The sequence below is a fragment of the Triturus cristatus genome, chromosome 7, assembly GCF_964204655.1.
Source record: "Triturus cristatus chromosome 7, aTriCri1.1, whole genome shotgun sequence".
Lineage (NCBI taxonomy): Eukaryota > Metazoa > Chordata > Amphibia > Caudata > Salamandridae > Triturus > Triturus cristatus.
The window spans coordinates 22,152,767-22,177,679 of record NC_140590.1 but is presented as its reverse complement, the minus strand read 5'-3'; the positions used below and the strand labels follow the sequence as shown (position 1 = coordinate 22,177,679).

The window sequence follows — 24,913 nt, the reverse complement described above, 5'->3', positions numbered from 1 at the left end:
AATGTATTTTAATACATTTAAAAATAAATGTTTAGAGATTAATAATTATGTAAAATATAATTTAGCGTTTTAGTATCAGAACGGGTTGTGGGTTTATAAGGGAATAGGGTGGGAAGTAATTTAATTTTAATTAATTAATATGTATTGTTTAATTGGTATTTATGATTAATTAATTGTTAATTAATTACTAATTGTTAATTAAATATATTAATTGATTAATTAATTGTTAATTAATTATTAATTGTAAATTAATTTTATTAATTGGTTAATTATATAAGTTATAATTAGTTTAATATTAATATTTTTTTATTAGTATTGTTAATTAATTAATTGTTAATTACTAATTAATTGGTGATTTAATTTTATTAAGTGATTAATTGATGATTAAATTAATTATGTGAATTTTTATGTGTAGTGGGTTGTGGGTTTATAGGGGAATAGGGTGGGATGTAATTAAATTCAAATAATTACTGATAATTTTTATTTATTTGTAATTAATAATAATTAATTGTTAATTAATTATTAATTGGTATTTAATTGTTATTAGTACGTTAAATATAGTAAATATAAATAATTTATTATTCCATGTTATTTGTTGTTATTGCTAATTAATGTATTGTTAATTAATAATTAATTTGTGAATAATTGTAATTTGGTAGTTAATATGTATAAATTTGTAAATAATAAGTATATTAATTATAAAGAATGTATTATGAAATGTAAATAATAGATAAACTGATATTTAAATGTATTGTGTATTTTGTATGTGTAGTGTGTTGTGTGTTAAAGGGGGAATAGTGTAGGATGTAATTTAAAGTTATTTCTATAAATAATTATTTTAAATAATTGGTATTTAATAATACATATTTTGTAAATTAATTATTAATATGCTATTTTTTTATAACTAATTATTTAATTGGTTATTATGTTTATAGAATCCCTATGCTATCCAGTGCTTTCCCAACTGTTTTACTATCTGGAGTTGGAATAGTAATTTTTAACTCTACGCTATCCAGCGCTTTCCCTACTGTTTCACTTACTGGAGTGGGAATAGTAATTTGTACCCCTACGCTATCCAGCGCTTTCCCTACTGTTTCACTTACTGGAGTGGGAATAGTAATTTGTACCCCTACGCTATCCAACGCTTTCCCTACTGTTGCACTCTCTGGAGTTGGAATAGTAATTTTTACCCCTACGCTATCCAACGCTTTCCCTACTGTTGCACTCTCTGGAGTTGGAATAGTAATTCTTTTCCCTACGCTATCCAACACTTTCCCTACTGTTGCACTCTCTGGAGTGGGAATAGTAATTTTTACCCTTACGCTATCCAACGCTTTCCCTACTATTGCACTCTCTGGAGTTGGAATAGTAATTTTTACCCCTACGCTATCCAGCGCTTTTCCTACTGTTGCACTCTCTGGAGTTGGAATAGTAATTTTTACCCCTACGCTATCCAGCGCTTTCCCTACTGTTTCACTTACTGGAGTGGGAATAGTAATTTTTACCCCTACGCTATCCAGCGCTTTTCCTACTGTTTCACTTACTGGAGTGGGAATAGTAATTTGTACCCCTACGCTATCCAGCGTTTTCACTACTGTTGTACTCTCTGGAGTGGGAATAGTAATTTTTACCCTTACGCTATCCAACGCTTTCCCTACTATTGCACTCTCTGGAGTTGGAATAGTAATTTTTACCCCTACGCTATCCAACGCTTTCCCTACTGTTGCACTCTTTGGAGTTGGAATAGTAATTTTTACCCCTACGCTATCCAGCGCTTTCCCTACTGTTTCACTTACTGGAGTGGGAATAGTAATTTGTACCCCTACGCTATCCAACGCTTTCCCTACTGTTGCACTCTCTGGAGTTGGAATAGTAATTTTTACCCCTACGCTATCCAACGCTTTCCCTACTGTTGCACTCTTTGGAGTTGGAATAGTAATTTTTACCCCTACGCTATCCAACGCTTTCCCTACTGTTGCACTCTTTGGATTTGGAATAGTAATTTTTACCCCTACGCTATCCAGCGCTTTACCTACTGTTTCACTTACTGGAGTGGGAATAGTAATTTGTACCCCTACGCTATCCAACGCTTTCCCTACTGATGCACTCTCTGGAGTTGGAATAGTAATTTTTACCCTTACGCTATCCAGCGCTTTTCCTACTGTTGCACTCTCTGGAGTTGGAATAGTAATTATTTTCCCTACGCTATCCAACACTTTCCCTACTGTTGCACTCTCTGGAGTGGAAATAGTAATTTTTACCCCTACGCTATCCAACGCTTTCCCTACTGTTGCACTCTTTGGAGTTGGAATAGTAATTTTTACCCCTACGCTATCCAACGCTTTCCCTACTATTGCACTCTCTGGAGTTGGAATAGTAATTTTATGTTTAAAACGTTTTTATTGAGACAAAACAAACCATGGGGGAGGGGGACAGGAGGCAGGATACATGGAATACAATCAAAGAAGAAGGGATGCATCTCCAGAGGGTTGGCAATAGGTGACGCGTTGGCTCAGAGGGAAGAACACAGTAAATGAACGCTAGGATTACAAGCTGTGGAATCCCACGCACGTATCCGACACCCCAAAGCTGAGCAGTAAAACCCCCCCCCAATCAACACCTCAACAGAACACAATCCTCCCCCTCCCATCCCCCATCCTCCCAGTAACTAAACAACCACACTCCCCCCTCCCCCCCGTCCTATGGTCCCGCAGCAAAGTAGCCCTAACCAGGAAGCCCCGCACCCCCCCCCCCCCCCCCGGGGGGTCCCCATCTCACATGTAAACTAGTCCGCCGGGGTCACCGGCGGCCGCAGCCTGAGAAGCCTAAGATACCTCGGGCAGGTGAGCTCCCGGAATTCAGTGGACAGCAGCGCTAGAAAGGGTTGCCATAGCTCTTCAAATTGGTCTATCTCCCCCGCAACCGTAAGCGACAGCTTCTCCATCCCCAGCACATGCCAGAGCCTGTGCAACCAACCGGTGATGGAGGGGACGGTGGAAGTGCGCCAGTGGACTAGAATGTTCTGAACCGCAGACCCCAGCGCTATCGCAATCTGCCGACCCCTGCGGGACTTCAGTGGGTACATTAGGTCATTGGGGAGGCCCAGCAGGACATACGCCGGGAGTCGCGGCAGCTCTATCCCAAAGTGCTCCTCCACCTCGTCCAAGACTTCCTTCCAGTAGGCGGTCAGCACTGGGCAATCCCATAGGACGTGTGTAAGGGTACCTTCCTGCCCGCAGCTCCGCCAGCACCCCTTGTCAGTGTGTCTATGCATTTCATACAGTCTCTCCGGGGTGTAGTACCAGTATGTGGACACCTTAGTGAAGGTCTCCGTAAGGCCCGTGTGATATGCAGAGTGCCGCGCCCGATACGCAATTTTGTCCCATTCCTTGTGGCTAAGTGTCCTACCCAATTCCCTGTGCCAACGCTCCCTCCCCGGATTGTAGTAGAGAAACGGCGGGGGTTGTAGGTGTTTATACAGATCAGTGATCAGTTTAGCGTCGGAGGTCCGAGTAGCCAACCACCGCTCATATGGTGTAATTGGACGGGCAGCGGTGGCACGCACCTGAGGCTGGAGGGCCCAATGCCGAACTTGCATGTAGCGCAATCTGTCCAGCTCCGTCAGGCCGAACTCCTGGCGGAGTTGCTGAAAAGGAACCACTCCTTCCGGGCCATAGATCTGGAAAAGTGCCCTGCAGCCCGCCTGCACCCAGTGGGAGAAAACCCCCGGCTCCATCCCTGGGGAGAAGTCCGGGTTGCCCGCAATGGGCGTGAGCGGCGAAGGGAAGGTGGTAAGGCCCCGGGCCTCACAGACCGCGTCCCACACACGCAGGGGGACCCGCGTAACAAAGGAAGCGTAAAGATTAGGGGGGCGATGCGCGCGGCGCAGGAATGGAACCTCTTGTAAGGTGCGGCCCGCCACTGCCTGGTCTTGGAAGAGCCAATGTTTGTCGGACTCCCACCTGCTCCACTCCACCAGATAGCGGAGCTGTGCCGCCTGGAAGTACTTACGGAGGTCTGGAATGCCGAGACCCCCCGCCTCCGGAGCAAGCGTGGAGAGGACCCTCTTCATGCGTGGCCTGCGGCCCTGCCAGACAAAGCGGGAGATGTCAGCCTGCATTTGTCGTAGCCAGCCCACCGGGGGTTGGAGCGGAAGGGCTCGGAAAAGATATAGTATCTGGGGCAGCACCGTCATTTTGACCGCCGCGATTCGCCCCAGCCAGGACAGCAGACCTTTATTCCAGCGGCCAAGCTCGTCCTTGATCTTCCTGCTGAGGGAGGCATAATTGGCCGTAACCATCTCCGATAATGTAGGCGCCAGCAGAATCCCCAGATACGGCACCGTGGACGAGGACCACTGCATGGGGAAGAGCCGTTGGAGATCCCTCCTGGTTTCCGCCGCCAGGGACACGTCCAATGCCATCGACTTGCTCATATTCATTTTGAAGCCGGCCACCCCCGCAAAGGCGTCCAACTCTCGGAGGCAAGCAGGCAGCGACCTCCTAGGGTCGTCCAAAGTCAGCAGGACATTATCCGCGTAGAGACTGACGGTGTGGACGTACTGGCCCATCCGGACCCCGACAGCATCCGGATTGTCACGAATCCTCTGAGCAAACGGCTCCATGTAGAGGGCAAACAGGAGCGGCGAGAGAGGGCAGCCCTGCCGCGTGCCGCGCTCGATGGCAAAGCCACCAGAGCTACACCCGTTTACCCGCACCGACGCTGAAGGATGCTTATAGCAATTAAATACCATGGTGCGGAACTTATCGCCGATTCCCAGTTTCTTGAGGACCCGCTCAAGATACGGCCAGTGAACTCTGTCGAAGGCCTTCTCCGCATCAACGGACAACAGCATCCGCTCCCCGGAGATCCTCGAGGCCTTCTCCAGAACATGTGTCACCCTCTTGGTGTTGTCAACCGTCTGTCTACCGGGCACAAAACCAGCCTGGTCCGCCTCCACCAGGTCGGGGAGGTGTGGACCCAGCCTGGCTGCGAGAATCCCCGTGTACAACTTGAGGTCGACATTCAAAAGCGAGATGGGCCGGTACGAGCCGCAGAGGGCCCGGTCCTTCCCGGGCTTCGGGATAACCGCGACCGTCGCCCTCAGGAGATCCGGAGGGATGGCTCCCGGTTCGGAGAAAGAGTTAAACAGCCGCGTAAGGACAGGGGCCACGGCCGTGCAAAAAGTCTTGTAGAATAGCGACGTGTACCCGTCCGGGCCCGGGGCCTTGCCATGTTTCAGCCGCGCAATAGCTGAAATCACTTCTTCCACATGGATGTCCCGCTCCAGGTGGTCAGCCTGAGCCGGGTCCAGTACCGGGAGGGTCACCGACTCCAAATAGCTATCGGCAGCCCGTGGCGGGGAGGGCTCCTCAGCATACAGCGCCTCGTAGAAGCCGCGGAAAGACTCCGCTACCTCCGCGTCTCCGGAGACAACCCCCCCGTCCGCACCCACCAATTCTTTCACGACGCTGCGCTGTTGCGCGACCCGGAGCCGGTGTGCTAGGAGCTTGCCACATCTGTCCCCCCCAGTGTAGTAGGCATGTTTCAAACGTAAGGCGGCGTACTCCGCCCTGTCAAGGTCCAGAGCCGAGAGGAGCTTCCTCGCTGCCTTCAACTGCCTCCAGACCCTCGGCGCTCCCGTACGGCGGTGGACCTGCTCAAGCTCCCGGACTTGAGCTGTCAACTCATCCCTCTTCAGTTGTCGCTCCTTATTCTCGGCCGCAGAGATAGAGATGAATTCCCCCCGTAGGACGGCCTTCAGTGCCGCCCACTGTGTCGCCTGCGAGGTGTCCGTGTTGCTGTTGTGAGTGAGATAGTCCCGTATGACCTCCCCGACGCGTTGCACCACCGACTTTTTGTGTAGGAGTGTATCCCGGAGGCGCCACATCCCCCGAGAGGGGGAGGCCGCCGGCCACTGGAAAACGCCGGTGACTGGGGAGTGGTCAGACAGGGTCAGGACCCCGATGTCCGCCGCCGTGGCAGCGGCACGCATCGGACCACTCACCAGGAGGTAGTCCAGCCGTGAGTAGGTGCGGTGTGCGTGCGAGAAGAAAGAGTAGTCCCTATCCGTGGGGTGCATGGAGCGCCAGAGGTCGTGCAAGTCCATTTCCGCAATCCGGGCCTTCCCAGCCTGGGACAGTTCCCCCGTCTGCGGGAAGCGCTGCGCCGATCTGTCCATCACAGAGTCAAAGACAATGTTGAGGTCTCCCCCCAAGATAATGTGTCGGTCTGGGGAAGCAGTGACATCTACCAGCGCGGAATCTAGGAAGCGCTCTTGGTGATCGTTTGGGCTATAGACGGAGCCGACCGTAAATGCTATGCCTCCCAGGCGCATGCGATACGCAAGGAGCCTCCCCTTCTGTTCAGCACACTTATGCAACACCTCCCCCCGAAAGGAGCTCGCTAGGAGAATGGCTACCCCCGCCGTCTTGTTCGCTGCCGAGGAAAAGAACTGGGTGGGGAACTTAGCAGAGCGCATCCTATGGCAGTCTCGGGGCAATAAGTGTGTCTCCTGCAAAAGGCAAATGTCCGCCTGCGTCCCCTCCAGCAACGACAGGATCGCTCTGCGCTTCACCGGGTTATTCAGACCCTGAACATTAAGGGTCACTACCTTTAGGCCCGGCATTCCTCGCAGGGATCGGGAGCGCCATGCAATGGATAGGGAATCAGCGGGTGGGGCGCGCGGGGCCGCAGCGCGGGACAAGCCAAAACAAAGCGAGCATAGACAACATCGGACGGGACCTTCCCAACCCCAAAACAACCCCCTCCCCCACCCAAAACACAACCTTGGCAACTAGCCATCCCCAAACTCAAACACCCCATAGTCTCAGTCAAGCCCCAAAACGGGCAAGTCCGTAGAAAATAGCAAAGTGGACGTCCAGCCACTCACCTCCACCCGCTCCCCCCCAACCCCCCCGCCCCGTGCCAAGCATGTTAAGAAGCTAAAGACATCTCCCCCCGGAGTGTGTGTTAGGCCGTCAAGGCCACGCTAGAGGAGCCGATCGAGTCCCCGGCCGCCGCCCTCAGGGCGTCGGCCCTGTCTGCCCTAATGGTAGGGGAGTCCGGGCACCCTGCACTGGTCGCTGAGCGCCGCCTCGATGACCTCCGCCGATGCCGTCCCTCCGAGGACCTCCACGACGGCGTAGCTCCCTCCTCCTCCGCCGCCGTGAGCCCCAGGACACCACAAATGTCTTGCAAGGAGCGTAGCTGATGTAATACTCCGTTCCACCGAAAAATCAAGCGGAAGGGGTGACCCCAAGAGTACGGCGTCTCATGCTCGCGCAAAAAGTCAGTGGCAATCCTAAAGGACCTGCGTTTCTGCAGAGTGATGGCGGAGAGGTCCTGGTAAAGCGCCACCGGCCGATCCCGAAAGGTCAGGGGCTGTTTCCTGCGGGCTTCAGCCATGATACGCTCCTTTAGCGGAAAGTCGGGCAGGAAGGCCAGAATGTCCGGTGGGGGCGCCGATGGCTGGCGCTGACGGCCAACCCTATGCGCCCTGTCGATGCTGATGGGAAAGTCCGCGGCCTCCCCCAGGATCTCTCGGAACAGGGCCCCCAGGTAGCCCCCCAGATCGGACCCCTCATCCGCAGTCGGCACGCCACGCACTCGGATGTTGTTCCTCCGAGATCTGTTCTCAAGGTCCTCAGAGTGGGCCTGGAGCTCCACACACTGTTCCCGGAGGCGAAGAACGTCCTGCTGGAGGTGGACTATCTCCTCCGCTCGCTGTTGGCCTTCCGTCTCCACCGCCTCCACGCGCTCACCTAGGCCCTCCACCTCTCTGCGCACTTCTCGGACCTCGCTGGCCACCTCCCGCTTCAGTGTCTGGAAGTCCTCCCTGAGGGAGCTAAACAGTTCCTCCATGAAGGCCCTCGTGATGGGGGGCTCCCCTCCAGTCACATCCGCCGGAGCCCGAGAGGGCCCCGGCGAGGGCTGTGTCCTATCCCGCAAGTGCTGGGCCCTGCCAAGCATGTCCGGCAGAGTACGGTCCCCTTTCTTCGGGCCTCCTTTTCCAGCCATCGCCAGCTCCGCAGTCGGGCCCCGATCCAGGCGCCCCAGAGATGCCCAGCCGCCGGCAAGCACTCGGCCCAGGTATCCCCCACAAGTGAGGTCGCTGCGTCACAGGTGACAAAATGGCGGCCTAGCCCGGTCACCGTCAGCCGCAAGAGCTAGTGTGAGACAACCGAGGGGGCCGCAGCGGAGGGGTCCCAACAGCCCATCCCTCCGGTAGTCAATCCAGCAATATCGGGAGGTCGCGTGCAGCCAACATCCAGGACTCCAGCGGAGGCCGCCACCACTGCTCCTTCGGGGACAAAATGGCGGCCGGGCGGAGCAGGCCACAACGACTAGGCCCGGCGACACCCCCGGGGCCTCCGAGGCACCCCGCAGTGAAATAAGTTCCACCACCGGCCCCCGTTTGTCACGCACAGGGGGCCAGATGATCCGACCCCAACAAAGAGTCCGCCGTACCTCGGCTAGGGGTCAGGGCCTCCGCAGTGCAAGGTGTCGCCGTCACCAGTCCGAGCGCCGGGGCACCCGTCCCAAGCCTTCCACACTGTCGGGCCCCTTCCCGCCAGGCTCCCTCAGTCACCGTCGAGCGGCGGGCCAGATCCCCTCCAGACCGCAACTTTCAGCACCAGGCCCAACCGAGGCGCCCGGACAGCTCTCCAATACGCTCCGCCCCTCGGGCTCGCCGCCGTCGTCCCTTGAGCTCGGGCGAACTTTTGGGGGGGTTCCTCCGGGGCGATCCGGACCAAAACAGCACCGATGTGTGCCCCTGATGTTCCGCCACGCTCCTCTCCCGCGCTGAGCCTCAGCGGGGGGAGAGAAGCATAAGAAAAGGGCTTTAGCTTGGCCGGGCCGGAGGAGCTACGGGAGGAAGCGTCCGCTCACCCCGCCATCTTGGCCACGCCCCGGAATAGTAATTTTTACCCCTACGGTATCCAACATTTTACATTCTGTTGTTTTTGTTGGAGTTGGACTAGTAGTTTTATTGTGTCTGATATTTCATATGTTTTGTATTATTTTTGCTATTGTAATATATCATTAATAATAAAAATTATTCACATTAAAAATATTGATTATTATTTGCTATATGTAAATATTAAATATTTATTAATGTTATTATTTTATGTGTATAGATGTATTGGTAATTTTTAAAAACATGTAATAATTTATACGTTACAGAAATTATTAGTAAATGTTTAATTAAAGTTTTATTAAATTATGTATATTAATTATATATTTTAAATATTATACAATATATTTAATTATGTTTATTTAATTTCTAAGTATAATTTGGTTTATTTTACATATACTTTTAAAGTAAAAAAAACCGATATTTTTAATAACGATATTTTTGACATCGATATTTAATTTTCGATATTTTTGTACTTACCATGTTGTAGATAGGATGTCGATATTCTTGACATCGATATTTTTGTTGCGATATATTTGTAGGTCGATTTTCTGTCTGTCGAAATTATGTCATACAACCATTAGAAACAATGCTGGCTTAAAAAGAGCGGTCTGTACACTGTGGCAGCTAAAGCCGTGTTTAGGAAAGTTAGAAAAAGTGTTGGCGCCGTGCTTACCACATTAAGGCAAACGTTCTTCTCTGACACCTATTCTCATACACTGCATATTGCTGAACCGGTGCCGGACGGAGTGTTAATTTTGGTGAGACACTTCGGGACGTTGCGTCCTTGTCCCTCTGAGAAAAAAGGTAGACCGCCATCCTAGTCAAAATGGCGGTCTATAATGGAACATTTCTCTGATTCCATCAAAGTATACGGTCGGTGCCCAGGAAATGCTGGGATGGCATTCCCTGACCATATTTCAAAAGGCTATTATGTAGTTAGTCCTTGTAGAGGAACATAATATTTGAGAGTGATGTTCTGTAATACGAAAACAATTTGAACACAGTTGATGGTGTTTAAAAATGGGTGAAGTGACACTATGAGGTGGATTCAAAACAGAACAGAAGTCTCTGTTTTTGTGCGTTCTTTTTTTTATATAAAATACATTGTACTATGAAATATAAATCCCATACAGCCTTGTCTCAATTAATGAATCGGCCCCACGGGATTCTGTCGTTCGGACCATCAATATGCATTTTGAGTTTGAACAACCAACGTTGTTCCCTGTCAAAAAAACATGGTTAAGAATTCACAGTGTCTTTTACGTGCTCAAGGAAGACCCATTGGTAGTCACTGTATGTTTCTTTTCCATATAATGGGTTGACATCTGTGTGGGTGCACCGCCACACTTAAGGTTGCTGCAGTGCTTGCAAATTCTGTTTTTTATCTTTCTGGTTGTCATACCTACATAATGTAGGTTAGATGGGCATGTTATTAAGTATACCACTCTTTGTGTATTGCAGTTGGTGAAATTCCTTAATTGCCAGGTCATTTGGTTATTAAAAAACACTGTTTTTGTTGGTTTAGCCAGGTGGCAGACACTGCAGGTGCCACATGGGTAGTGGCCCATGGTTGGTGTCATGGTGCTCCGTGAATTCTCTGTGGTATCCTGCGTTTTGTTGGGGCGTGGGTGTACCAACATATCTTTTAGGCTCTTTCCGCGTCTGTGGGAAAACATACACGTGGTATAGATAAGGATCCATTATTCAATTCATGCCAGTGTTTTGGGATGATTGTTGTTACTAAATTTGATGCTATTTTGAAAGTGGTAATATAGATCGGTCTTTCTTCTTTGTCTTTCTGTGGTGAAGGTCCTAGAAGGGCATCACTGTTATTATTTTGAGCCTGCTTTTTAGCTCGGCACACTATTTTGCTTGGATATTTCCTAGCCTTCAGTTTGCAAATGAGGTGGTGGGCTTGTTTCTTATAGTCACTCAGCTCAGAGTAGTTCCTCCTTATTCTTACAAACTATCCAAAAGGTAGATTCTCTCTTAAGTGCCTGGGACAAACGTTGTCGTATAGCAGAAGCCTGTTCTTCATAGGGGTTTTTTCATGAGTGGTGGTCTTCAGTTACCTTTGGTCTGTAACTATATTCAGGTCTCAAAACTCAAGTTGTTTTCTACTCATCTTATTAGTGAAACTCAGAAAATCATTCTGCACATTTAGCCAGGTCAGGAAATGTGTTCCTGTAGTGTCATTGCCCTCCCAGATTACTGGGACATCATTGATACAGAAATGGATTATAGTCAGTGCCACTGGAATATGTGATTCTGCAGCAGCAGCATTTCATTAGTGATTATGGATTTAGCCTCATTATCCATCATTTGCTGCATAATTTGCAGATTCAAAAAAGCCACCATGAATGGAACAAAAGCTACTACAAACGCAGGCACGTGTTGCTGCACAATCGAAGGCCCTTCACAAAGGTTTTCTCATCACTGTTCAGCCGCTTACTGCTGTGCTTACATTTCAAACTGGTACTAAGAAAGTAAAACCTTTTTCAGGGCAAAATAATGATGTGATGTTACCTCACATTACGATGCAAAATTTAGTTACCCCTGCGGAATAATTTGGTGCTTCCCTGTTTCGTAAATTCCAGTAGCGTTGCTTATAGCACCGCTATTACGCCTCGGGTCCTAAACTGATAGGAAAGAGAAGGGTGAGGTGGAGAAAGGGGAAGGTGAAGAAGAGGGATGGAAGGGTAATAGGGAGGAGTGAGAGGGGAAGAAGGGTGAGTCAAAAAGGCAGAGAAGGGGGAGCAAGGGTGAGAGGAGGGAGAGGGATTGTTAGACCTGGCAACTTTTGCCATGTTTCCCCAGTCTTTTTGCTTTCTAACCTCCCAGTTTTAACTCTGTTTTTGCTGGTTTAGTTTCTCTGCACACTTTCTCACTGTTGCTCAGTTTTTAAAGTGCAAGTGCTCCTATTGTAAATCGTGTTAAGGATTGGTGTTACGATGCTTGGCTTATCTGATTTACTAGTAAGTCCCTAGTAAAGTGCACTGAGGGTGTCAGGGCCTGTAAAGCAAATGCTGCTGGTAGGCCTGTAACACTGATTGTGCCACCCACTCAAGCAGCGGTGTAAAGGGTTCTCAGACCTGGCACTGCAGTGTCTGCATACAGTTTGTAACTGCCATGTTGGGCTGGCAAGTGCACCCACTTGCCAGGCCCTAATCATCCCTTTTCTTACATATAAGTCCCCCCTAAGGGTGCACTGTATATCAAAGGAAGTACATGTACTGGTGCGTGACATGTCCTGATAGTGAATTACAGCGTAATTCGTTTTTCATTGTGGAAAGGCTATCTGTCACATCTTATACACATATCTTCCCATTGGGACAAGATAGAGAAATGGGGTTTAGTATGCTTCAACTCAGAGTATAAAAATGCTTCTTTTAGTAAAGATGATTTTTGTGTTCTGTGTTTGAAAATACCACTTTAATAAAGTAGGTATTTTCTTACTTAGCCATCCTGTGTGGCTCTGCTTGGTTTGTGGATTGACTGTCTGGCTTTGGAGTGACAGGGGCTGGGGATGTGTATTCTCTTTAAGACAGCCACTGGGGGCTCTAGGTGTGACCTGCCTTTCCTGGATGAGTTGGGGCTGGGCTGAATAGACCTGGGCTTCATTTAGAATTGTGGGAGGAGATTTCCTTGCACCTGAATGGGCCTATCTGCCTTGGACAACGCTGTCTCCACCTCCTGCCAGGAAACTTGGCCAGAGAGGAAAGAGCTGGTTTGAGCTGGGCACAGACACGAGAAATGCAGTATAAATATTGGGGTCCAGACCCCAGAACTTTAGAGCTCGCTAGAATTAAGGAACCTGCCAAGAAGAAGAGCTGGAAGAACTGCCAGGAGTACTGTCCCTTTGCTGTGTTGTTGCTTTGTTGGGTTGAGCTGTGGTTGCTGCTTCTGCCTTGGGCAGTGAAAGGCCTGGACTGAACTTTCTTAAACTTGTTTCTGAGTACCTCCAAGGGCTTGAAGTAGAGCTTGCCTCCTGTTCTGAAGTCTCAGGAACCGCAAAGACTTCACCGACCTCTGGGTACCGCCTCTAGAACTATGGTTTACAGCTGCCACAGAGGGTCGAAAGCAACCGACTCTGTCGTTGGCCCCGTGCCCTGAAGGCACCACAGTGGGCACCACCGTATCCCCACGGCAACCCTGGTCTCACCGATAAACGCCACCGTACTGAGCCACTGCTTGCACCGTGACCTGTGGGCACCGCACTCCACACTTCCTCACTTCACTTCACCGTCCTGGTCTCACCAACACCATCGCTGCCCACTGACTTCAACACCCGTGACTGCACCATGGCTTGGGGGCACCGCTCGTAAGTCTTAAGACCCTATACTACACTGCAGTCTGGACCGACCAACGCCGGCTCCCCTCAACCAGCACTGTCGCCTGCACCACGATCTGTATGCACCGCCTTCACTCTGTACTGCAGCCCTGGTCTCACTGATGCTGCTGAAAGACCGTCACTGAGCCGCTGTCTGCACTGCAACTTGATGGCACCGCATGCCGCACTGCTCCACTTCACACAAAACGGCAATGGTTGCCACGACCAGCCCACACCAATGTGATCGGCCACAACCAAAAGGCACTGTTTACGAGTTTGCCGACACCCTGACTGATGCGGTCAGACAGAACTGGTGGATTCTGCTGTGGCATCGGACGGAACTACTGACTTCAAGATACTGCATTTTAAGGTTATTCTTGCAAAGTGCATATTTAATTACTGTATGTTGGATTTTATAGTTTTGGTCTTGTTTTAAATATATAAAGTATTGGATATTTTTCTAAACTGGTGTGGTGTCCGTTCGTAGTGTTTTCACTGTATTACTGTTGGTTATGTACAAATGCTTTACACACGGCCTCTGAGATAAGCCTGAATGCCCGTGCCAAGCTACCAAGGGGTAAGCAGGGGTTATTTCAGCATTTTATCCCCCTTACCCTGACTAGAAGGAATGCTCCCTACTTGAACAAAGGTGCAAACCATTGCCAACTAGAGACCCCCATTTCTAACAGGGACAGAGAACAGTGGGAGGAAGGATGAGATGAAGTGGGAAGGATACAAAAGAAATAGAAGGGTGAAGGGGAGCAAGAGTACGTTTATGGACATTGAAAGGATTGTGAGGTAAGGAGAGAGAAACTAGAATATAGTGGGTGGAGAAGAGGGTGAGGCAAGAGAAATATGAGGGTGAAGTAGAGAAAGAAGAAGGACACAACACAGAAACAGGTGGATAAGGTAGAGAGAGTAGAGTGTGAGGTGGAAGGAAGTGGAAGGTGGGGGGAGCGGGACAGCAAGGTGAAGTGGAAAGAAGGGAGGGTGAAGTCAGGAGAGAGGAATGTGAGACAGAGAGAAAGGAGGGTGAAGTAGAGAACAGAAGAGATCACGCCCATATGTTTAAACCTCTAGAAATCTACAGTCTAAAATACTAGACAGAGGCCGGCAGCAGGTATGGTGCCCAACTGGCACCCATACAAGGGCATCTAGCGTACCTAAACCCAGGTCTCAGGCACCTGGGTGTCGCTGGACAACCCCATTTATCTTTATGGCCCATCAATGCTTCTTTTTTATATTCCATATAGGTACCCAAAATAGGCGCAGGTAACACTGCAACTTTCAACCTATATCCTTCCCTACATTACATACATAACGGTTCATAGGGACTTAACTTTTACCTATATACGATACTGCATTCAGAGCGTGGGTTTTTCCCTAGTTCGAAACTCATACATTATTCATGAGGCTTCTTGGAAGCACTGCAAGACTAACAGCAGGACAAACATCTCCTGTATGATATCTATGTATAAAGTTGAAGCCGGAAGTCATCCTATAGGCCGACACAGTTACACAGCAAGGTAGGAACCCTGGGGAGACCGGTGGGTATATATACATCATGTCTTGCTTAGAAAGATAGAGGAGACCGAGACTTCCCGGCTGACACACTGACCAGAGACGCTGAGGTTCCTGCATGCAGACGCTCCAGCTCGCAGTCGTCTAACATCCCTCGCGGGGTGTCCAACTTGAGACCAGGACGGGGTCCCATATTCTCTCCTTTCTCAGTTAATGGGGTTGACTAAACCATAGACGGATTCTTGACATAACACCTACACCGATGCTTGGTACATTTATGAACATCTAGTTACAGAGACATCATAGGAGTACGCAGTTTCTTATCATGTGTTTTATGTACTTGTATATATTCATGATTACTGCAAAATAGTAGAACTGTACCATCCCTTTACTTTTGTAGTACTGCTAATCATATATCTCTACTACTGTCTAATGGTTGTTACAGCAAATATATTCTACACTGGACTAACAACTGTTCAATAAATCATTATTGAAACGCCCAGACTATTTATTATGTGTATCTCTGAGACACAGTAAGTGAGCACGAGTGACTGAGCGAAGGTAGTACATTGTTTCCACGATCCTGGGGGATCAGGGCTGTCATGTTCTAAGGTTGCCAGAAACTGTTCTCTCCCCGATAAGAGGAGATTCAAGTGGCACTGTGTGCTAGCTTATGCAAACAGGTCAACATATCTGGTGGGGGTGCTCAGAACCAGTCTGCCACCAAACCCACAGTTTATGTTATCCAAACGCGCAGATCCTGTATGGGATATATAGGAACTACACGACAGCTTCATTGCCCTCCCAGGTCTCCAATGCTGGAACCGGGCCTGCTCTGTGCTCTGTTTTCCTTTGCTATAGCCCCTCCACCTCCCTACTGGACACACATGTTGTGCTTCTTTGTTCAGACAGCTGAGCTGTGTGTGCTCTATCGCGTACAGTGGGTGTGAAGACACTTTCCCAGAGGGACACCTCAATCTCAATTGCTTCCGCGTCTTCCTTTCCCAAGCAAGACATTGTTTTGCTTTCTCATTGCCGTGCTTCTTACCTCAGCTCTGGCCCTGAGTGATCATCACTAATTGACTCCTGTTGGATCCGCCTCCTCAGCCATCATCCACCAGGAGGTGGTGTTGGCTTCAAATAGGGTAGTAATCAGCCCACTCCAACCCCTCTGGCTCTGGGCCAAGTTTTGTAGTGTCCTCCCACAATCATTGTCACAGGCGTCACCAATCAGGTGACCCTGCAAATAAAAAGGGCAGGTGCACGAGCACACTGCCAGTTAAGTACCGATACCACTGGTGTCAGTGTACGTTAGTTTATGCACATGCGGCCCATTCCACAACACCACATTGGCGAAGAGGACGGTTGCCCACACCATACCACAACATTGCCTCTCTAGTGGGTCCAGTGCTACAACAGAGAGTGTGTCCTGTGATTCCCAACTGACAGAGGACTGCTGGAGACTCCACGAGTGCCGCAAAATACTCCATCTCTGCCGAGGAGAGGTTTCATCTGTGTGGAGCAGGAGAGGGGCGTGTCTTGGCTTCATAAGGTATGGAGCGGTCACTAGGGAGAGCGTAGGGTAGCACCGCCTCTGTCCACACCTGAATGGGTGGAAGAAAGAGGTGAGCACCAAAGGGCATGGTGACCCAGACCCGACTGCGCTCCGTTATGGCCCCTACTACAGCATAGCCTCGTGATGTTGATCTGAGAGACAAGCCGGCTTGGGTTGCTGCCCACAGGAGTGAGCAGAGGTACTGTCAAGGATGAGATCCCTGCTGCCACAGAGAACAGTGCAGCAGTGGGATGGCAAGCCCTATCCTGCAGTCCCAATGGGAAAGACAAGCCTGGCTGTGCTGTGGACTTGAAGAGTGGCCCTCACGGCTCCTCTGCCGAGGGCAGAGAATGCACCGGTTACTTAACGGTAATCTTTATTACTTCAAGTCTTCCCCGATGCAGTCCTTACCTGTGAGATCACATCCCCTCTGCGCACTCAGCAGCAGTCCTGTCAGGCACTTACCTACCCACTCCCTTGTCAACATCCTGCTCTGAGTCAGTGTCAGGTTCCTGATGGTCGAGCACTCAGCAGCAGTCCTGTCAGGCACTTACCCACACCCTCGCCAGGATCCGGCTGTCATTCACTGTCTGGCTCCTGATGGCTAGGCACTCAGCAGCAGTCCTGTCAGGCACTTACCTACCCACTCCCTCACCAGGATCCTGCTGTAAGTCAGTGTATCGTTCCTGATGATCGAGCACTCAGCAGCAGTCCTGTCAGGCACTTACCTAACCACTCCCTCACCAGCATCCGGCTGTCAGTCAGTGTCTGATTCCTGATGGCTAGGCACTGTGCAGCAGTTCTGTCAGGCATTTACCTAACCACTCCCTCGCCACCATCCTGCTGTCAGTCACTGTCCAGCTCCTGATGGCTAGGCAATCAGCAGCAGTCCAGTCAGGCACCTACCCACACCCTCGCCAGAATCCTACTGTCAGTCACTGTCTGATTCCTTATAGTCAAGCACTCAGCAGAAGTCATGTCTGGCACTTACCTACCCACTCCCTCGCCAGGATCCTGCTGTCAGTCGGTGTCTGATTCCTGATGGTCGAGTAGTCAGCAGCAGTCCTGTCAGGCACTTACCCACTCACTCCCTCGCCAGGATCCTGCTGTCAGTCAGTCTCTGGTTCCTGATGGTCGAGCGCTCAGCAGCAGTCCTGTCAGGCACTTACCCACCCACTCCCTCGCCAGCATCCAGCTGTCGGTCAGTGTCTGGTTCCTGATGGTCGAGCATTCAGCAGCAGTCCTGTCAGGTACTTACCCACCAACTCCCTCGCCAGCATTCTGCTGTCAGTCAGTGTCTGGTTCCTGATGTTCGAGCACTCAGCAGCATTCCTATCAGGCACTTACCTACCAACTCCCTCACCAGCATCCTGCTGTCAGTCAGTGTCTGATTCCTGATGGCTAGGCACTCAGCAGCAGTCCTGTCAGGCACTTACCTACCCACTCCTTCGCAAGCATCCTCTCTGTCAGTCAGTGTCTGGTTCCTGATTGTCGAGCACTCAGCAGCAGTCCCGTCAGTCACTTACTCACTCACTCCCTCGCCAGCATCCTGCTGTCAGACAGTGTCTGATTCCTGATGGCTAGGCACTCAGCAGCAGTCCTGTCAGGCACTTACCTACCCACTCCGTCGCCAGGATCCTGCTGTAAGTCAGTGTATCGTTCCTGACGATCGAGCACTCAGCAGCAGTCCTGTCAGGCACTTACCTAACCACTCCCTCACCAGCATCCTGCTGTCAGTCAGTGTCTGATACCTGATGGCTAGGCACTGTGCAGCAGTTCTGTCAGGCATTTACCTAACCACTCCCTCGCCACCATCCTGCTGTCCGTAACTGTGCGGCGCCTGATGGCTAGGCACCCAGCAGCAGTCCTGTCAGGCACTTACCTACCCACTCCCTCGCCAGGATCCTGCTGTCAGTCGGTGTCTGATTTCTGATGGTCGAGCACTCAGCAGCAGTCCTGTCAGGCACTTACCCACCCACTCCCTCGCCAGGATCCTGTTGTCAGTCAGTCTCTGGTTCCTGAGGGTCGAGCACTCAGCAGCAGTCCTGTATGGCACTTACCCACCCACTCCCTTGCCAGGATCCTGCTGTCAGTCAGTGTCTGGTTCCTGATGGTCGAGCACTCAGCAGCAGTCCTGTCAGGCACTTACCTACCCACTCCCTTGCCAGGATCCTGCTGTCAGTCAGTGTCTGATTCCTAATGGTCGAGCACTCAGCAGCAGTCCTCTCAGGCACTTACCTACCCACTCCCTCGCAGGCATCCTGCTGTCAGTCAGTGTCTGGTTCCTGATGGTCGAGCACTCAGCAGAAGTCCTGTCAGGCACTTACCCACACACTCCCACGCCAGGATCATGCTGTCAGTCAGTGTCTGGTTCCTGACGTTCGAGCACTCAGCAGCATTCCTATCAGGCACTTACCTACCAACTCCCTCGCCAGCATCCTGCTGTCAGCCAGTGTCTGGTTCCTGATGGTCGAGCACTCAGCAGCAGTCCTGTCAGGCACTTACCCACACACTCCCGCGCCAGGATCCTGCTGTCAGTCAGTGTCTGATTCCTGATGGCTAGGCACTCAGCAGCATTCCTATCAGGCACTTACCTACCAACTCCCTCGGCAGCATCCTGCTGTCAGTCGGTGTCGGATTTCTGATGGCTAGGCAATCAGCAGCAGTCCTGTCAGGCATTTACCTAACCACTCCCCCACCAGCATCCTGCTGTCCGTCACTGTGCGGCGCCTGAATGCTAGGCACCCAGCAGCAGTCCTGTCAGGCACTTACCCACCCAGTCCCTGGCACGATTTGTTTCTGTAGGAAGAATGGGCGAGGAACGCACAGCACAGAATTACTCCTAATTAGTTTGAAGTTGCCTGTTTCAACATGCAATATTCTAATGGAAGGGTTTCTGTTTTTAAGACTAATAAGGAATTCATAGAAACAATATAAAGTATTGCAAAAAAGTTTAGATGTTTGTGATGCAAAGTTTGGTAATCCATGCAGAAACACCCTGGGGGGGGTGAAGGGGGGGGGGGGGGAGGTTACAATGAGACAATGAGAGACCTCTCCGACTCCAAAAAGTTACAGCTGATTATAAATGAGTGAACTTACCTGTCTTAGAATTTCTGAGTCTCTTATACAGCAGGAAAGCTGTGATGTAGATGAGGGATGTGCAGAGGAAGACCCCGACAGCCACGCCAAGAGTCCCCCGCCAGCCAGACGCCGGAGTCTCTGGGTAAAGATCTGGGAATCAGAGAGTGTCTGTGAAGCTCAGGTCAAGATACTGCCTCAAGGGTTCAGCACTTTAATGCTAATGAACCCCGTTATTTTGTGGCCCCTCCTTTTCAGTGGAGTTGTGCCTTAGTGAATGTCAGGCGTCGTTTTGAGATGCAATTATCTTTTCCTCCTCAAATTTACAGTTGTCATCCAAATTTCATCAAATAAATGAAAAATAATCTTTATAAAAATGTATCAGATGGTTATGGTTACAAAAAAACTGAACACAAATAAGTTTAGATATCAAATTTAAGAAGAATTGGAAAATAATTTTACTTTTTAGAGTCAAAAGTAGTGTGCAAAATCCAACCATCAGTCCATTTACAAAAATAAATAACATAGATGCGAGCAAGCATGAAGTCATACATTAATACATGAAAATTAGTGACCTCATTAAAACAAGCATTGGTACATGCATTAGGTTTCACCTATGTGATTAATAATAAGCCGTGTTTTTTTAAGTTGTAGTTTGCTGAGTAGTTGTGCAATATAATTTAAGAAAGTCTGTTATGACTTGTCTATGTACAAAAAAGCAATATATTGTGCTGATACTAGTGGTAAGTAAGAGAAACAAATAAAAGAGGGAAATAATAGAATGAATTGATGTAATAGCAATATTATGTGTTTAGAGGAATTTGACAACTTTTGGACCCGGTGCCACTGCACCTGCTGCACCATTCAAATCAAGTCCCTTTACACTGCAAGATCACTGCGATTGTGACTGACTGTTTGGTAGTAAAATATTGCAATATTTGGTATTTAGAGGAGTTCTGACTACTTTTGGCCTGGGTGCAATGGCACCTGCTGCACCATTTAAATCATGACCCTTGTGCTTGCAAGGTAACTACACTTGTGACTGCCTGTTTAGTAGTAACATTTAGCAATATTCTGTGTTTAGTGGGGTCCCATGCAATTCTGACCCCGGTACCACTGCAGCTGCTGTACCCTTGAAATCATGGCCCTAGTGCCTGCTAGATAACTGCACTTGTGACTGCCTGTTTAGTAGTAACATTTAGCAAAATTCTGTGTTTAGTGGGGTCCCTAGAGCTTTTGGTCCAGGTGCCACTGCACCTGCTGAACCATTCAAATCATGGCCCTATTGCCTGATAGATAAATGCACTCGTGACCGTCTCGTTTAGCACTAAAATGTAGCAATAATCTGGGTTTAGTGGGGTCCCTTGAGCTTTTGGCCCCAGTGCCACTGCACCAGCTGCACCATTTAAATTAAGTCCCTTTTAACTGCAAGGTATCTGCAATTGTGACTGCCTGTCTAGTAGTCAGATATCGCAATACTATGGGGCAGATTTATAAGCCCTGTGCGTCACTTTTGCGCTGTCGTTGCGTCAATTCTGTGATGCAGCGGCGGCGCAAAGCCAGCGCAATGCTGCGGCAGATTTACAACGTGACGCATCTAGGGAGATGCGTCACGTTGTAAAGCTTGCTCAACATGTGGGCATACCTTCACAGGGGGGGGGCGTTCCTGCACAGGAACGCCTCCAAAAAGTGGCTGAGTGAAATCTACAAGATTTCACTCAGTCACTTTTCCGGCCATGCTGCGTCAAATCCCTGCGCCTGCTTGAAGCAGGCGTAAGGATTGACGCAGCATTGTACCGATAGGGCACCCACGAGCCTTGCTGGAGTTGCGTCGCGCTTGCGACACAACTCCAGCAATGCGCCGCCCTTCCGCCATCAGATGCGTCACGCATCTGTTTATCCTTGCGCCACGATGCGCTGCATTGTAATTGCGGCGCATCTATTGTGGCGCAAGGGTAAATTGCGTGACGCATCTTCCCTGGCGCATCCATGCTGATTTGCAGGGATGCGCCAGGGAACATAAATCTGCCCCTATGTGTTTAGAGGAGTTCTGACAACTTTTGTGGCCAGTGCTACTGCACCTGCTGCACCATTCAAATCATGACCCTGTTGTCTGCAACATAACAGCACTTGTGGCTGCCTGTTTAGTAGTAAAGTCCCCAATAGCCCATTAATAAGCAATTCTCGATTTTTTCCTATCGGCTACACGGTATATGCTCATTGCTTTTCCTCGCTGCTCATGTTTTGAAGTTTATTGTCATCACCACCTCGCCCAGCTACCAGGTCAGACTTGTTTTCTTTGTAGCTCACCTTAATATATGTGGAATGTTCATCTCCTTAACCTTTTTCTTTTTTTGTCCCAGAAAGAATGACTTTACCTTTAAATTTAGAACATGCCCAGATTTATAGAGCAAGTGAGTAATAAGGAGAGGAGAGAAAAATATCTCAGGTGAGCAGGCGAGGAGATAAAGGGATCTCAGTTGAGCAGACGAGGAACCTTCTGAGCTCAGAGCAGCACCGATGTGAAACCACACAAAGGATCCAGGATTCAATTCATGAAAATGGTTCCTGTGACCTGTCTACTCACAGGACAGTACAAATACTGAGCATAAAGGATCAATAGATATAAAACAGTGGTATTGAATTGTTCGTATCAGATCCATCTAGAATAAACAACTGAAACTTCCAATTGATCCCTTTGGTGTCCTTGAATCAATCAGCTTCCACAGTCCGGACATGTCTTCTCATGCTTTAGAGACAGTAGCCAAGAACTATTAAGACTTTATCTGAGAAAGAAGATCCAGAGAGAAAGCCAGATACTAAAGGGCTCATTACGATGTCGGGCGGAAAGCCTCTGCCCAACACCGACTCGGTTTCAGGACTGACTGACTTGCGGTGGGCGGTTCTGACCTCCGGATTATGATGCGACCGAACACTGTTCGGTCGGAGTCCCATTGTTCCCTATGGAAGCTCGTGTTACGCCCGACAACCGGCCGTAACTCAGGCTCCTATAGAGATATAAGGTGTGTGTGTAAAACTCTGCACCCTGTCGCAGGCAACCACGGTGCCTGCCACACAGTGCAGGGTTTTACATGGGGGTTCCTTTGACACCCCATCGGCTATCAACTGTAGGCTGCAGGGGTTAGGGGGCCCTGCATGGGGCCCCCAAAGTCACTTTCCGACAGCATTTCCGTGTCAAACAGGTCGAGGTGGAAAGGCTTTTGGAAATCGGCATCTTAATCCCTATGGCAGAAATGCTCTTCTTAGCGGTGTACGATGCTGTTCTGAGCGACAGGAATACTTTGCGAGTTGGTCAGAACTGAGTCGGAATGACCGGACGGTTTACGTTTTGAATGCAAACATCATAATCAGGCGGTCGGAATGTAAACCGACCGAGTCAGTCAGAAGCGCTCCGATGCGGTTGAAGAGATTCCAACTGTTGGGAGGAGGCTTTCCGCCCGACATCAAAATGAGCCCCTATGTCTCAAATGCACCCAAATGAAAAAGGAGAGGAAAGAACATGGACATAGTTTCCAGGCCAGGCTACGGGACAGTAAAGCAGTGCTATCGGAGGTGTTCGCTAAACCAAGGACATGACTGAAAATATGATACTATGGGTCTACATCAGTTTTTTAAAGCTACAATTCCAAAGAACTAGTCAAGGAAAAGGAAGAAAGCACCCACTTGTCAATGATACAAGGGAGAACGTTAGCCGCATTTCACACATTCTGCCAAAGTCACTGTTAGACTTGGCTTTTTCAGTAGGTTTACCCCCAGACTTTTTGCGTTTTGGCCTCCTGTTTTTGACCCTGTTTTTGTTGGTTTTAGGACTCTGGGCACTTTACCACTGCTTATCAGTGCTTATGTGCAAATGCTCTCTGTGTAAATTGTTATTAATGGATTGATGTTTCCATGATTGCCTTATTTGATTTACTTTTAAGTCCCTAGTATAGTGCACTATGTGTTCCCAGGGCCTGTAAATCAAATGCTGCTGGTGGGCCTGCAACACTAGTTGTGCCACCCACGCAAGCAGCCCAGAAAAGAGTTCTCAGACCTGCCACTGTAGTGTCTGTGCGCAGTTTGTTGCTGCCATGTCGACCTGGCAGGTGCACCCACTTGCCAGGCCCTAATCTTCCCTTTTCTTCCATATAAGACACCCTAAGGTAGGCCCAAGGTACCCCTGTGGGCAGGTTGCTTTGTATGTTAAATGTAAGACATGCACTGGTGTGTGTGACATGTCCTGGTAGTGAATTACAGTGTATTTCTTTTTTCACTATGGAAAGGCTATCTGTCCCATAGGATAGAATGGAAGTTTACTTATAACATCTTAAACTTACCATTGGAACAAGATAGGGAAATGGTGTTTAGTATGCCTGGACTCAGAATGTAAAAATGCATCTTTTAGTAAAGATGATTATGTTCTGTGTTTGAAAATACCACTTTTAGAAAGCGGGTATTTTCTTGCTTAGCCATCTTGTGTGCCTCTGCTGGTTTGTGGATTGACTGTCTGGAAATTTGGAGTGACAGTGGCTGGGGTTGTGCATTCTCTCAGACAGCCACAGGGGAGGGGGTTGATGTGTGTCCTACCTTTCCTGAATGAGTCAGGGCTGGGCTGAATAGACCCTAGCTGCATTCAGTGTAGTGGGAGGAGTTTTCACTAGCACCTGAGTAGGCCTGGCCTGCATTTAGAGTGGTGGGAGAAGATTTCCCTTGTACCTGAATAGGCCCTGTCTGCCTTAGACAAACCTGTCTCCACCAGGAAGCTGGACCAGAGAGGACAGAACTGGTTTGGGCTGAGCACAGACACTCTCTGCCCAAAAGAAGAAAGAGAAACTGAGTATAAATATTGGGCCCAGACCCCAGAACATTAGATTACTGCTGAAATAAGGAACCTGCCAGTAAGAAGGCCTGGAAAAGCTGTCAGGAGGAACTGCCCTTTTCTGCGTGCTCCGCTATGTTGGCCTGCTGCTTGCTGCTTCTGTCTTAGGCAGGGAAAGGACTGGGTTGTACTTTCATCATCCTGCTGTCAGAGTTTTCTCCAAGGGCTTGAAGTAAAGCCTGCCTCCTGTTGGAAGACTCAGGGAGGTAGAAGACTTCCTAGAACTCCTTGCAATCAAGGAACCTGCCAAGAAGAAGAGCTGGAAGTAATGCCCCTTTGTTGTGTTGTTAGATTGTTAGGTTGGCCTGCAGTTGCTTCTTCTGCCTTGGGCAGTGAAAGGACTGGACTGAAATGTCTTTACTTGTGCTGAGTATCTCCAAGGGCTTGAAGTGGAGCTTGTCTCCTGTTCTAAAGTCTCAGGGATCGCAGAGACTTCACCGACCTCTGGGTACTGCCTCTAGTTTCAGTTGCCACATAGGGGGGAAGGCAACCAACTCTGTGGCTGGCTCTGTGTCCTGAAGGCACCGCATAAGGCGCCGTCCACATCTCGCACTGCAACCCTGGTCTCACCGACGATGACACAACCGCCGAGCCACTGCTTGCACCATGACCTGTGGGCACCTCACTCTG

The 24,913-nt window shown here is 49.3% G+C and overlaps 1 protein-coding gene across 5 annotated transcripts in view; it reads right to left on the bottom strand.

The window, feature by feature from the left end:
• The window catches only part of LOC146808711 (cell adhesion molecule CEACAM6-like), a 344,246-nt gene that overhangs the window by 71,508 nt on the left and 247,825 nt on the right, over window positions 1-24,913 (bottom strand). For all 5 annotated transcript variants that reach the window (XM_085615521.1, XM_085615524.1, XM_085615520.1 and 2 more), the window contains one exon: window positions 19,426-19,557. In XM_085615521.1, coding sequence (XP_085471647.1) covers window positions 19,426-19,557 — 132 coding nt within the window. The remainder of the gene's footprint in view (window positions 1-19,425; window positions 19,558-24,913) is intronic.